Here is a 15,960-nt window from a genome sequence, read left to right as displayed (position 1 = left end):
GAGGCTTCACATTCCTGGTTATTTTTTCTTCCCATACCACACATACCACGTTGCATAACATCCCACTGAAAAGCGACCACAGGGTCTACCGCTTTTTGCTGGCCTGGTGCATTGAATCTGTGGAAGAGTTTTGCTATAACTGAACATGCCGTTCCCTTTTGTATATGTGCCTCTCTGTTTCGTGGGGAGCAGATAGAATATAAGCCTAAAATATATGCATGAATCTGACCCAATTTCTCACTGGTATTTATAGTATCTTTAAAAATTGATTGAACTGTGTCTAGCTTCCGGTGCATTAAGCCCGTCACCTCTTCTCCTGCTTTAAGAGGGGATGGAGGATGTCTTCTTGCTGTGACGGACATGGTTCTAGCTTATACCATATGACCACAGGGAATCAGGTCAGTAAAGGAACACATTTCTCTCTTCTTAACTGAGGCCCATGGGTACACATGGCCTGGCTGCTAAGCAAGCAAAAATAGAGTTTTAGGATGAGATGGGCAGCTTGAACAGTCAGTCCCCTCATGCACCTACCATCTTGCTTATAATAAACTTTTTAAACATTTGAAAGCAGCCATGTGGGGTGGCCACATGCAGTTGTATGCTATTTGAGTTTACATCGCTTCATTCCTCAAACACTTCATGACTGACAGCTGAAAAGCAGTGTGTCTGAGGTAGTGTGAGCTGGAAGTCCTGTCTGTGATAATAGATGGCTCATTCGCACATGAAAGGCATAATTTCATGTTGCAATCACTGAACCCCCATCTTCACGAGCACGAGAGGAGCATGCATTGTTGTTATTCTCTGCAGTAAACTGAAATCAGCTCTGTTTCATCAGTGTTACATCGTAGAGCCAGCCGTCCCAGCTTTTCCGAGTTGGGAAAAAAACATACTTCTGGGTGAATGGGTGGGGGGCAGAGTAGAACCAATGTCAACCATGAAAGAAGCCTGTTATCTGGCTCCCCCTGCCACTACAGTTTTATGAATGGGAACTGGGGGTAGCTAACCCACAATAATGGCTCCCCATGAGAGCACCCCACCAGCACAAATAGCTCCCTCTCCAAAAAGTATCACACCAGCCCCAGTTTCAGAGTTAACACTACCTCAGAGAAGTGAGTTAACACAGCTCCCAACTCTGGAAATGCACAGCTTCGGAGTTAACACCGCATCAGGTAAACGAATTAATGCAGCTCCTATTCACAACTCTGGAGCTGCACAGCTTCGGAATTAACACTACATCAGAGAACCAAATTAACATAGTAATAAGGATGTGCATAAACGTTTCTCAACAGGAACACTAGGAAAAAGAGTGAATGGGAGAAGGGGGCAGCCCACGTCACAGCCAGGTCACAGGCACGCCCAGGATTTAATGGGGAGGCATGGGGGTACATTGCAGGGCAAGTTCCTGGGAGCTGCTTTAACTAAAAATGACTCTCCAATACTGCAGTTTTTCCAGATAGAAGCAGCTGGTTGGGAGTGCACTGGCCAGGGCGTCACATGCTGCAAAGGACCTCACAACACACCCAAGCTACAGGAAATGCCCCCACCCCCCGTTAAAACAGGCCCTGAGTAGTAAACATGTATGTGTAAACCAGACCTTGCAATCTATGGGTACAACCTATGATACTTGTATATTGTGTCCACCACCTGGGGAAGGGGCAATTTAAAATGGGAAAATGCTATCAGATGGAAGGCCTACCTGCATCTCCCTGCTTTTAACAGCATCTCCTGACCTTCTAGCTTTTCTTGGTTTTGTTTTCTTTTGAGCAACATATTAAGGAAAAGTAGAAACATGGCCAAATGAGCTAATGGGTACCTTGAGGACAAAAGCAGTGGAGTTGAGGTCATGCAGGTGTCTGTGAGCAGCAACCCCAGTGGAGATGCTCAGCAGAGTCGCTTTGCTTTCATCAATGGACTGATCTGCCAAACCCAGATCATTAGTCAAATCCCAGATGCATTTGTCACAGCCTGGCAAGAAAAGAACGTAAGGACAGTTGAATGGGGATTACATTCCTGTTGGAATCTTACAAAACTCAGCCCTTTCTTCTTTTTTAAAAAAGATAAAGTTTCAACAGAAATTCAATTTCACACTGGCGAAGGCCATGATCAAGTGATCTGGGGGATTGCCTGTTCAGTCTGCTGTCTAGGTGCTAAGTCTTGATGGGCAACTTCAAGGCCCCTGTTCGCTCTCCTGATGGTTCTTTCTCTTTAAACTGGACATGGACAGGAGAGCCCTTCAAAGAGGGCACCTTCAAATGGAGGACTGTCCTCTGTAAAAGAGGAGACATGGACCACCCAATGACGCCACGGTAAAGGACAGTTGGGATTGAAATGCTTGCTTGATTCTTGCCAGGTCTCCTGTTCTCCCAACAATACAGGCTGCATCTGGCCTTGCTGGTCAGTCCTCCTAGGAAAGTTCCTGGACTTTATTCTAGAATGACTAGCCTCAAAATGAGCTGCCCCATGATTACACAGTGGGACTCTGTGGGCCAGGGGGCAATTTTTCATAGCCTAGGGTAAGTCTTACCTTGCCTACCCCAGGCCTAAGTAGTTGGCTAAGTAGTTGGCTACCCTGGCTCTATGTCATTCACCCCTGCCAAACTAGAGCGATCATATGGAAAGGAGGACAGGGCTCCTGTATCTTTAACAGTTGTATAGAAAAGGGCATTTCAGCAGGCATCATTCGTATGCAGGCAGCACCTGGTGAAATCCCCTCTTCATCTCAACGGTTAAAACTGCAGGAGCCCTGTCCTCTTTTGAATCAGGTCACTCGAGTATAGCTCCTGCAGCTTTAACTGTTGTGATGAAGAGGGAATTTCACCAGGTGCTGCCTGCATACAAATGACACCTGCTGAAATGCCCTTTTCTACACAACTGTTAAAGATACAGGAGCTCTGTCCTCCTTTCCATCTGGTCACACTATGCCAAACATTGCTTCAGGTATGTTTTAATGCCTGCCTCTTTGGGCCAAAACACATCTTTAAATCTGCGTCTAGCAGCTATGTCTTCTTTCCTTTTGCTCTAGGCACAGGAAGTTTGATCTGTATCATTAAAGTCCCCCTAACCCCCCTCCCCCCATGCTAGGGTCCAAATCCTAATCGGGTGCTTTGTGCCTGTTTGTTTTTGCTTGTTTACTCCTGTTGTTCAGTATTGGTAGCGCTTGCTATGATTCATAGGATTCCTTTTTGGAGGGAGGGGAAGGAAAGTAAACACAGATCAAGATATTATGGTGGTGGGTGGGGAGACTCGAGTGCAGCAAATATACCGCATAATTGCTATTCTTACTGATAAGAGGGCAATCTGTGCCTGGAGGTGACATTGGAGGTTCTGCTAGACATTGCCCTGTTCGGCGGTCACAAGGTCCTCCTCTGCAGTTGCATGCTAGGGGGGGGGAGAGAGAGAGAGAGAGTTTTACAACAAGCATTTCAAACTAGAAGCTTTCAAAGCAAATAATTGATCAGTTATTTCAAACCAGTATATGAGATTCAGCCCCCTCCAACTTTTCTTATTAGGTCATTCTCTTTTTAGTTCCTCCTCTCCTCTGCCCTTTTCCACAAACATCCTCCATTTTAAATTCTCCTTTATTTGTGTCCCATTTCTCAGTCATTTGCCTATTTTACACATTCTCCAGCCATCTTGGGGGTACCTATACGGCGGTGGGTCGCCACCACAATAGGCAAAATCCCCACAGGTTTGCTGCATTGGGGTGGCGGCAGCTAATCCTAACGCCCAGCGAAAGTGCGGGGTTTCCTGCAGCTGGGCCCACCCCCTGCCCTCAGCCTGGGTGGACGGCGACCAATCAGAGGTTGCCATCTGCCATGCCATGCCTCTGCATTGAGGATGGAGTTAGGATAGACAGCGGACGCTTCTCTGGAAAGCTCTGAGGTGGCTCCCTGTGGCTGCTGCATCGTATCATTGATGCAGCACCACTGCAGAACGACCTTGGGGCTTCCAGAATGAATAGACACCCACTTCTCTCTGAGATCTTGGCCTCTTAGCTCCCCTGTCTTCTGGTAGCGCTTTCCAGTCATCAGTCTGCTCCACAAATCTCCTGCCCTGTGTTTTGTGAGACATTACTCCCTGTCAAACTAACTGGCCTTGTTACCCCGAAAGGCCTTGCCCTTCCCTTTTAGAAACTGAAGCAGAAACAATACAACAGCTTTGTACCCTTAGCACTCAATGTGTTTACGAATATTCCATGACACCACAGTAGCTCAGCCAATCACAGCATAAGTTCACATACGGTATAGATGAGATGACTTTGTTAATTCATTATACTTTACATTAGGTTTTATTCATTTCAAAACATGGTCAGGGCCCTTTTATTTTAACTCTGACTATATGTTGGGAGCAAATGCTTAGAATAGAGGGAGCACAAACAAATAAAGTCACACAGCATAGCAGTTGAGGTGGGAAGAAAGTGAAATACTTCTGATATATTGGTCATTTACCCTGGGTAGCCTCTGACATTGTTCCTGCCCTGCCTGATTCTTGCTGGCAGGGCTTAGGACAACAGAGGGCTCTCTCTATAGAGCAGCAAGCCAATAGGATTATGCTCTTAGTAGTTCAACTTTGAATGCTCAAAACACTTTATGAGCTCCATCAGATGAGTGTTTTATTGCACACTTGTTGCTGGGCACCCACGGATTTCCACGGGTCCCTCTCACGACGTTGTCTGCCTCTCGTGTGCCTCCCACCCCTTCTAGCCTTATTTGCACCACAGAAAAACACCCCAGTAAGTCTGACTTATTTTTAAAGACGCAAGTTGCCGCTATCTCCTGCTGTGTGCAAGAGAAGCAGTGGGATCAAAACGGCCCACTGAATGGGCCACGTGCAAGTTGTTTACTTCCTCTTTCAAAGGAGGAAGTAATGAGGGACAATCGTGTGAGCAGAGAAGCGGCAGTAAGCAAACGCAATTTCCCCCCATGTAATGACGCTCCAAGTAAGAAATAAACCCATTGAACTGCTGTAGACAAAGTAGAGGAAGGGCGATCTTAAATGAATGTGGTTTTTTTTTTTTTTAGAACCAAATGTATTACTGCTAACATGGGGGATGTAAATATAATAATAGTCCTGGTTGAATGGTTGAACTGTTCTTTATTACTTTAGATGTTAAAAACCACAATATAACCTACCACTTTGAACTTCAGTGTGCTTCTAAAACGTGCATCTTTCAGAGTACATTAAAACCTTCTGGCTATTTTGTCGTATTATGGCTTCTAAAATTAACTTTGTTCCCAAGCCTAGTTTGTTTTAAAGATGCGTAATGTATACACTGCATGGTTAATGCAACGTGGAAAAGCAGACTAAAGCCTTTTATGGTTGACAATGTGAGTATATTAAGTGCCATTAGTTGTAGTGGCACAAAAATGCCATATGCCCATGCAGCTAAAGTGGGGGCGACAAATGTGGTGAAAAGGTTCCATTTGAATCTATTTTCAAAACAGGGTTAGGTCTATCCCTGTTTATTAGCCATAATAGCTAAATGAAAACTCTGAGACCAGAGGTAATATGCCTATGAATATCAGATGTGGGGAGAAACAGGGAAAGACTGTTTTCTTCCTGCTCTGCTTGTAAATTTCCAAGAGTCATTTGGCTGGGCATTATTAGGCCAAACTAGATTTCATGTACTCCACATCTTTATCCCTGGTGAGTGTGTTTTTAAACAAATAACCGCCATGGTGGTGAAGGTGGGCAAGCCAGGTTGTGATGATGATGATGAAGATGATGATGATGAGATGATGATGATGATGATGATTTACATTTATAGACCACCCCATAGCTGTAGCTCTCTGGGCGGTTTACAAAGGTTAAAAACAGGGAACATTAAAAACAAATATACAAAATTTAAAACCATAAAAAGCATAAAATACAAACAAAAAACAGACAATATCCATTTAAAACAACTATTCTGTGGTCAGTTAAGAACCCTCAGCATATGCTGTTAAATGCCGGGGAGAAGAGAAAAGCCTTGACCTGGCACTGAAAAGATAATAATGTTGGCGCCAGGCAAGCCCTGTCAGGGAGATCATTCCATAATTGGGGGGCCACCACTGAAAAGGCCCTCCCCCTTGTTGCTATCCTCTGAGCTTCCCTCGGAGTAGGCCCCCGGAGGAGGATGTTGAGCGTAGTGTATGGGTAGGTTCATGTCGGAAGAGCGTTCTGTCAGGTATTGTGGGCCCAAGCAGCGTAAGGCTTTATAGGTTAAAATCAGCACCTTGAATCGAGCTCAGAAATGTACAGGTAGCCAATGCAAGTGGGCCAGAGTTGGTCTTATATGTTCAAACCTTCTTGTTCTGGTTATCAATCTGGCCGCTGCATTTTGCACAAGCTTCAGCTTCTGAACCATTTTCAAAGGCTGCCCCACGTAGAGCGCCTTGCAGTAATCTAATTTGGAGGTTACCAGAGCATGGACAACTGAAGCTAGGTTATTCCTGTCCATACAGGGGCACAGCTGGGCCACCAACTGAAGTTGGTAGAAGGCACTCCGTGCCACTGAGGCCACCTGAGCCTCAAATGACAGAGATGGTTCTAGGAGAAACCTCAAGCTATGAACCTGCTCCTTCAGGGGGAGTGCAACCCCATCTAGAACAGGTTGAACAACCTCCATCTGGTCAGCATCTCAGCATCACTAACAGCATCTCAGTCTTCTCTGGATTGAGCTTCAGTTTAATAGCCCTCATCCAGTCCATTGTCACAGCCAGGCACTGGTTCAGCACATCCACAGCCTCACCTGATGAAGATGAGAAGGAGAAATAGAGCTGTGTGTCATCAGCCTACTGATGACAACACACTCCAAAACTCCAGATGACCTCACCAAACAGTTTCATGTAAATGTTAAACAGCATGGGGGATATGGGGGCGGGGAGACCGACTTTAACCTCCTTCATTCCTACTATTCAGAATGGGAGCGTTTATCCCATTTTGAATAGCAAGTGCTAGAAGGTCTAATTCCAATCAGGACTATGGTGGTGGCAATGGCTTTATTGATTGATTGATTGATTTCATTTGATTTATGCTCTATCTTATTACCAAAAATGGCACTCAAAAAGTTTACAAAAACAATTGAAAATAGCTTAAAACAACAAGACACATTAAAATACAATAAAAACAACAATTACAGAATAAAAACAGCATCCAAACCAACAGACACACTTTCAGGCCAAAGGCCTTCTTAAAAAGAGGTCTTTGCCTGGCGTCAGAAGGACAGGAGAGAGGAAGTGAACCTAGCCTTCCTTAGGAGGGAGCTCCACACCCTGGGAGCTGCCACCAAAGAGGCCCTCTCTTGTGTCTTCACCAAAAGTACTTCTGACGGTGGTTGTCCCAAAAGAAGAACCCCTTCAGAAGATTTTAAGGATGGGGACAGGTTGTATGGGAAAAGACTCTCCTTCAGGTAGCCTGGTCCTAAGCTGTATAAGATTTTATTGGTCATAATCTGCAATTTGAATTAACAAGGGAGTGACATGCTCCCTGTAACCAGTCCTGGTCAACAGTCTGTCCATAGCATTCTGGGACAGCAGTTGTTTCTAAACAATTGTTGAAGGCATCCCCATTGAGTGTGTGTTACAGTAGTTCAAATGGGATATAACTAAGGCATGTGTGACTGTGACCAGATCAGACATCTCTAAGAATGGGTGCAGTTGCTGCACTAGTCTCAGCTGTGCAAATGCACTCCTGGCTACTGCCAAGACCTGAACATCCAGGTTTAAGCCTGAGTCCAACAGTACATTCAAACTGTGAGCCTGAGTCTTCAGGGTAATCCCATCCAGCACAGTTTGAATTCCTGTTCCCTGATTTTGAAGAGAGTGGGCCCTGATCCGGTTTAGGAGCCATCTGCACCTGCTACTTATTTAAACAACAGCAGCTAGTGACTAGGGCTAAAGACATGAAGGACATCACATCTAGTTTTGCCTTTAGAAACAGAATGTTGGACTGGGTGGTCTCATCAGACAGAGTTCTACTCAAGTTTTAATTCCTTATTCCTGATTACAACTCCCTGCATTCTTGGCCATTAGCCATGTTGGCTGGGGGCTGAGTTGAAGTCCAAAACATCTGGAGGGTACCAGGCTGGGGAAGGATACTTTATTCAATAGAAAGCAGTTACCTGATAGTACTAAGATTTCCTAGATTGTTCAAGCAATGCTCAAGGTGGGGCCATGACCATTCCTGGCTCTACTCCTTATAATGATCATGGCATGAGAAAATCTGGTGCAGCAACACACATGAATTTTAACAATATGCTGCTGTTTGGACCAGCATAAGGATCTCAACTACTCTCTTATGCTGGACTCGTAAGTGTGATCTCAGATGTTCCAGTTGAGTCATATTGGATTAAGTTGCAAAACTCATCAAAGGAAACTACTCATCTTCTTCCAAGGGCAGAACTTTCCAGTTGCAAGGATATCCACAGCTATATATTTATATCTCAATCTATGTTCATATATGTTGCATTCAAAACATATTCACAGCATTTTCCACTCAACCACAAAAGTATGAGTCATCTTCTTTGCTACAAATCCACAAAAGCAGACTGGCAACAGTGTGTACTACCATATTTCTTCAATTGTAGGACACCATTGATTGTAAAATGCACACTAATATCAGTACCACCAACAGAAAAACAACAACAACCCTAAGACACACCCGTGATTCTAAGACACACCCCATTTTTAGAGATGTTTACATGGGGAAAAAAGTGTGTCTTAGAATCGAAGAAATAGGGTAGATCTACAGTCCAAAACCATTGAAAGAACCTAATATTAACACAGTAAGTACCTGTACACTTTCTAGCTATTCTGGCATCCCCATAATAACCAGGAGCGCATAGTTCACAATTGAACCCTGTGGTGTTGCGCAAGCAGTTGCGACATTGGCCTGTCACGTCATCACAATCTTCAAAGATCAGGTTAGGATCCGAGTTGCCACTGCAGTCACATTTTTTACAGGAGCTGCCAATCACCAAGGGGCTTCCATAGTAACCGGGGGCACACCTGGAATGAAAAAGCAAACCCAGCAATGCTAAATGGTCATGTTCTTTCTGACCTGTTAGCCTGGTGACATTCTCCATGGCCAAGTCAACAAAAACAATGTGGGAACTTTGAAAACTGCAGATGGCTGGAACCCTGATCTACGTTTAAGATTCTCTACACAGTTTCTCTACACAGTATTCCTTTTATAATTATTTGTTACATTTATACATCTTAAACTTATCATCACTTTATTTCATTAATTTGTGGTATTAGCCTTTCTAGCAGCTAATATGTTTGGAATATATTGCAAAAGAAAATGAAAAAAAAAATCACAGCAAAAGCTTACAATGTAATTCTAATTTTCTAACTAATTGATTCATTCTTCCATTTTCTGAGGAAGGTGTTGAAGATATCAGATTTCATTCTGTGAAGCTAAAGTGATTTCATACACTAGTTGCTTTCCTTGGAACACTGCCAGTTGGTGTTATCTGATCTTTAAATAGTGAATTGAAAGTGATGCAGTTAATTCTTCTAGGCCATAGCTAGACCTAAAGTTTATCCCAGGATTGTCCTGTTGTCAAACCTGTTAATCTAAGTGCCACACAGGGCATCCAGCGCTCAGTCAGGGACGAACCCGGAATGATCCTGGGATAAACCTTAGGTCTAGCTATGGTCCTAGGTGCTTAGTAATCACACCAGTTTGAAAAGGAGGAAATTTCAACACCGTACAGAGCAATCCTATACTTGTCTATGCAAAAATAAGCCCCGTTAAATGGGACTTATTCCCCTCTGAGTGCATATAGGCTTGCAGCCTTACTTTATTATATTTCAACAACATTTATATAAAAAAGTATTAGTTTTGGAATTATCAGTTATCATCAACTTGCCCTGTCTTCCCTGTCCTGGGGCAACTTCTTGTCATTAGTCTTTCAAAAGGAGCAGCACCAACATCAAATAGGGCCAATTCACATTGTTACCTAGTATGCAGGTTTAAATGAAGTGGACCATAAATTCTAAATTCAGATCTTTGGCTCACATATAGATACCAATGAGAACATATTGGCCCAGTATGATCTATCCAGTGGTGAAGGGAGATCAAGTATAAACCCCTGATGAGTAAACATGTGACTTTCTAATGGGCAAAACCTGAATCACTGACTTCAAAGTCTGCACTTTCTTTATCCTCTTTTCTAATTTGGCCTAATTTATATCTGTCAAATAAATCCCTTCACCCAAAGTTGAAAATCACATTTTTTCTGTCTACACAGCCACACCTGGGCTTGATATTTCCTTCTTCACATAAAGGAAGGGTAGTGGTGGGCAGAATAAAAATGCTGTACTTGTCAAAAATATATATCTCATGGTCAAGATAAATGACACAAAGGTTCACCGTTCTTAACATTTTGCATCAGAAAATGTACATACCTTTCACAGTTTGGCCCTGCATAATTTTCTTTGCACATACAGCGCACCACTCCATTTTTTCTGTAACAGGAGACTGCAAAGCTAAAATTGCATTAAAAAGCCATGATGGTAGTTAATACTCATAAATATAACCTGAGCAATAATAATGATAAACTAGTGACCCAGACCATGCTTGTAAAGACTGACCAATTGCTCCCACTACAAGCATGATGTTTGAACCAGAGACTTCTTGTAGATTAACAGCTAGGATGCCCTTGAACTCTGGCTTATTGTGATATGCAAACCAGGTCATAGTCTGTGCAATTTTTTTGTACATTCATCTCTGAATTTTTGAGAACAAACGTATTTGGGACGTATCATACTTTCAAACTCAGTTCCTCCCAGTGGGTAAAATGGATCTTGTAATCAGGTGGGAAAGGCAATGATCTTTTTGATGTCGTTCCAGCCAGTTTGTATATCTGCCTTGAAGCCTCCAAGGTTCAGGCTGATTTAAGGACAATGCAGCTCCTTACATGACACATTGGCGTATTAGCGCTACATGTCATCACAGATCCTTCTCTGCAGTGGCCCCATACCTTTGGAACAAGTTGCTATCGGAGGTCAGCCGTGCTCCATCACTGCAGGTTTTTAAGAAGGCTGTGAATACATATTATTTTACCTTGGCCTTCTCTTGTTGCTCTGCCGTTGTTGTTGTTTTTATGCTGTTTTATTGTGTTTATGTTTTTATCACTTCTAATATTTTAACTGTTTTTATGTATTTAATTGCTGTAAGTTGCCTTGAGAGGGCTTCTGTCCTGGAATGCAGGCAACAAATATTTTAAATAAATAAATAAATTTTATATGTGGCTGAAAAGAACTCATAAGCATCATAAGAAGATGATGAGTTCTTTGTGCTGCACGGTTCAGAGAACCCTTGGGTGCTTCTCTGTTGATGTAAGAATGTACTATAAGCAATCTGTATTCATGCATGTTACTTCGGGAATTTTATTTCTTCTAAGAGTTTGCTTGTTTTGAAACAATTAAATATTAATAGCTTTTGAAAGATGATGTGTAGACAGCCCTAGGGTCAAAATGTTTTATTCAGCAGTATTAAAGATAGACAAGAAATAGTTAAAATCCAAAGTGTGTCTCTGTTGAGCTCTACAGATGGTGAAGTCCACCAGGCGAACCAGATCTTCAACTCCCTCACCTCAGGGCCAAACCAGACATTACTTAAATCTGTATCTAGCAGCTACATCTCCCCCCCCCCCCCCGCCGTTCTACTCTAGTGCAGGCACAGGGAAACCCAATCTGGAACACGATATTAGAAAAAGTCAAGGTAAAATTTTAGGTAAAATATTTATTACTATTGCTAACTTTTTTTGTGGGGGAGGCGTTGTGGAGTATTTTTCTATCCCCATAACAAACTTCTCTCTGGTGAGGTGAAGGTTCCCCTGTGAAATTTCTACTGATAGCCTGAAGACTTAAGACTGCTACCCTAGGGCCAGTTTTCTTTCAACATTTTTATATCCCCAGTATGTTGCCTGATTTGGGGGACAAACGACACCCCAGTGGCAAATCAATTGATTCTGGGGATATTTTAAGCCCCATGTTTAGAGATTTTCTCCAGAAAGGTAAATGATAAGTGGTAAGAGGCTAAAAATTTGGGGACATTATCCAGGTGATGGAAAGCAACAATGTCATGGGAGACTACGTTGTAGGTCTACTTCTGTGTAAATTCTGCAATGAAAAGTGCATTTCAGGTCCTCTTTAGGCCACCCTGTTTAGAGTTAAACTAATGTCTATTTTGGTCCTGATAGTAATTCTCAGCTGGGAAACTCTGGTGGGATTCCAGAGGGGTAGCACTTCGAGTGTAGTGCTTTAAGTGAAAACTGGACTGCTGGCAACTGAATTTTACTAGATTTTACTGAACAGTCAAGAAACAGTGGGGCATCTATAGGGTCTATTTACCCCATTGTGTCTGCGCAGTGGTGCTGCATTGTTTATATAACGCAGCTGTCAACTCACAGCCAACGACTTTTCACAGTGTCGTTTTACCACAATTTCTTTAGTTGCTCTGAGGTCACCAAGTTGTTTCTCCATCTGTCAGTGATGGCCTTGGGAGTGCAGGGTTTCCGGCGGTCATCCTGGTACTGGAGATGCTCCCAACCCTTTCTCTGGTGGAAGGTGACCAATCGCTGGTCACCTTCCACCAGGACCACCCCTCAGATTGGGCCCCCGGATTGGCGGAAGAGCTGTAGTGACCTCACTCCTAATAAAAAAGTTGTGATAAATCCCCAACTTTTTCAATGCGCAGCAATGATGCAGCACAGATTTGCAGCCACTGCTGGGCTGTGAGCAGGTATAGACAGCCCCCAGGAGAGCTTTCTATTAGTGCCATTATATACCACACCAATAGATATACAACCTTTTGATTCTGGTGGGATAGTTGTAACGAGTCAACTGGCAGGGGGCAGAATACAAAGAAAGAATCTGGTTTATGTATTGTTTTCCCTACAGGAAAAAAAAGCACTGATAATTCTGGCTTAGATTGAACTTTTTCCATTTTTCTTTGTAAGCTAGTATTCTTCAGTGTTAAAACAAATGCATTTATTTGCCTTGTTTGGAGACATTCAGTCAGTGAGACTTCTGTAACATTTTAATGACAACATCCCAACAGTGTTTGAGCCTGGCGATATTCCTCATCCCCACCCGCTTATTTTACATGAGTTAATTCCTTACTGTATTTAAAGAATCCACTCTCTTGGACATAATAACAGGCTAAAACGTATTCCTGAACCTTTTATCGGAGGTTTTTTTTTTTTTAAAAAAATAGACATAAAATTCATAGAAAACAAAAATCTTAATAACATCTGCTAGGGTTTGGAACAGCTGGTATCCAGTTGTTCCAAACAATGATAGACCCTTTAATGAGGACTCTTCTACGAGTTCCCAGGATATCAGATATGAATGCAAACAGTCTGGCCAGAACACCCACTCACCCCTGACCAAAATACAGTGCACACAGATGAGTCTCAAGAACAACTGCGTATATCATGAACCTGCCAGCTTAAAGCATTCGATACAGTAATGGTCAGACTGTATTGATCCCTTGACTATGTTATTCAAATGGCTAACTCCTTTGTTGCAAGGGGAACAGCAAGAATTCTCTCTCCAAAACTGTCAGGAGATGAAGTCTGATTCAGTTTTCAGTTTTCTACCAATATCCTTTTATTATAAAGGCAAAAGACGAAGGAAAGGAAATCAATGATTAAAATAATGGTTTACTCATTAAAAAAAAGTTAACTAACCGGATATATATATTCAAGATAATGTACAAAGAGAGAGAGAGAGAGAGAGAGAGAGATATTTGAAATCCTGACCACTCTAAGGGAAGGCAGCAATGGTTGTGCTTTTTATCTAAATCATTTCTCAGAGAACGTTCTTCATGTTTGAAGGGGAGACACATAGCTACAATAAAACCGAACACGTGGAACGCTGGGAGCTGGGAATATACAGGCCTTTGTAAAAAGCTGAAATTTCACTGACCAGTGGAAGGGAGACCAGAGGAAAGCCTGACTCCAGAACTGTTGATGTGCAGGAGGTTAGCATTTTTTAAAAAGTGCTCCATGTGTGCAGACCCAACAGCTAGATTGTGTTGGGGATTCATGTGTGCAGACACCCATTTGCATGTGGTTCTTCATCCAGATATGGATGTGTGTGCTGGTATGGGATGGCATCACTGTAAACATAAAGTGGGCATGTGTTCGGGTGCCATGGCCAGGTACAGCATCCCATCCCAGCTCTTGTCTTCTGAATGACCCTCTGTGTTTCTATATAACTATCTCCCATTCAATATGATGAATCTCTTGACCAGATACAAAAGAGGGCAGGGCTCCTGCAGCTTTAACTGTTGTGATGAAGAGGGAATTTCACCAGGTGCTGCAGGCATACAAATGACACTTGCTAGAATTCCTTTTTGTCTACAATTGTTAAGGATACAGGAGCCCTGTCCTCCTTTCCATATGGTCACCCAATGAGGGAGCAGTCTGTAAAACCCAATGCAGTTGAGAAGGCTGCAGTTACTTTAGCTACAACAAATGAACATCTCTGATACAACCTTGTCTGTTTGTGTTTGTAATTTATGCTTTTTATGGTTTTAAATTTTATATATTTAACAGTTGTGATGAAGAGGGAATTTCACCAGGTGCTGCATTTGGTTTTTGTTGTTCACTGTTTTTAACTTTTGTAAACTGCCCAGAGAGCTTCGGCTATGGGATAGTATATAAATGTAATAAATAAACAAATAAATAAATAATACAGCTTTTGCGTGGAAGGTGTGAAAAATATATGGTGATAGATGGGGCTCATCTACACCTATGGGTGTAGTGGGAAGGAGGGGGGAGGATAATGGATTTACCTGCTTCTGCAATCCTCCCCCAGCTTCTATATGGCTGTGCGACGTCCGAGAAGGGAAGAGGGACATCGTGGGCGCCATTTCCCCCCTCAATCCGGGGGAAAAGATAAGTTTTAAAAAAACTTTTGTAGCCAATCCCCCCACCATCCCAGGGATGGCAAAATTGCTGCCCCACCCCCAAAGGGCATGGAGCCCCCTGAACAGCTCCGTGCCTGTTTTGAAAGCTGGAGGAGGTGGCAAGAAGCCAGGATGGGCGTCCACACCACTGTGGATGCACAGGGATGCTCCTGAGCTGATCCTGGGATAACTGCATTGTGTAGACATGGCCATGGTAACTCAGTGGCAGAGCACATTGCTTGCAAAAGGTCCCAATGCAAAGGACCGAGTAGCAGGTGATGGAGGAGGCCTGAGACTCTGGAGAGCTGCTGCCTGCAGAGTAGATAAAACTGGGCTAGATAGAGGAATAGTTTGACTCTTTCTGGTCTCACATTTTCATAGGAAGCTGCCTTATACTCCTATGAGAGCAAAACCAGATACTGAAGGACATTGCTGGAGTGCTCTCCACGTGCATCACAAACTGGTTGGAAGTTCTGTGTAGAGGAGGTGTAGGATCCCCCCCTTTTTTTCTTTAGTTTATCACACTGGAAACCCTTGGGCTTTGTATGGCATGCCAGACTTATTTTATAGGCTGTCTGCACTAAGTTCTTGTTAAATCATTTGCTCTTGCAGGCTGCCTGCCTTGAACTGGGAAAATAAAAAGGCCCTGCAATCCTCCAGAGAACACCAGTGTGGAGTGAGCTCTGGGAAGAGAAGGAATCACTGAACATTGCCCCCTTCCCTGTTCCTTGAAGGCAACTTTCCATTGGTGGAGGGAACTAGTTAGTTAGATTTTGCCCAATGGGAGCATAGATCATTTCATGTTCTGCAATTAATTATCTGCCATTAAATTTCACACAAAGATTGAAAAGGATCCTCAGGTTATTCTGTAGAGAGGAAGATTGTTCTGCAAATTTGGCAGTCTGCAAGTTTGTATGGCATACAGCTCAATGAACTAGAATAGTTTGTCCTCGGTTTAAATTTGTTCTTCTTCAAAGATGTAGCAGAGTAATTAAACTTCTCAGTAAGTTTTGTATTAGTAGCTTTTCTTTAACTACTGTGGCGCATCTCCCCTCT

General features: G+C 43.0%; 1 protein-coding gene across 1 annotated transcript in view; it reads right to left on the bottom strand.

The window, feature by feature from the left end:
• Positions 1 to 15,960, bottom strand: part of LAMA4 (laminin subunit alpha 4) — a 102,262-nt gene that overhangs the window by 54,790 nt on the left and 31,512 nt on the right. Inside the window, exons 4-7 of the mRNA XM_063124767.1 lie at positions 10,392 to 10,472; positions 8,773 to 8,987; positions 3,283 to 3,378; positions 1,814 to 1,965 (exon numbers count right to left, since the gene is read on the bottom strand). Of these exons, the coding sequence (XP_062980837.1) occupies positions 1,814 to 1,965; positions 3,283 to 3,378; positions 8,773 to 8,987; positions 10,392 to 10,472 (544 nt within the window). The remainder of the gene's footprint in view (positions 1 to 1,813; positions 1,966 to 3,282; positions 3,379 to 8,772; positions 8,988 to 10,391; positions 10,473 to 15,960) is intronic.

Source organism: Elgaria multicarinata, chromosome 4, assembly GCF_023053635.1.
Source record: "Elgaria multicarinata webbii isolate HBS135686 ecotype San Diego chromosome 4, rElgMul1.1.pri, whole genome shotgun sequence".
NCBI classification, from domain to species: domain Eukaryota; kingdom Metazoa; phylum Chordata; class Lepidosauria; order Squamata; family Anguidae; genus Elgaria; species Elgaria multicarinata.
Note: the sequence above shows the minus strand (reverse complement) of the source record. Positions and strands in the feature narration are given on the sequence as shown.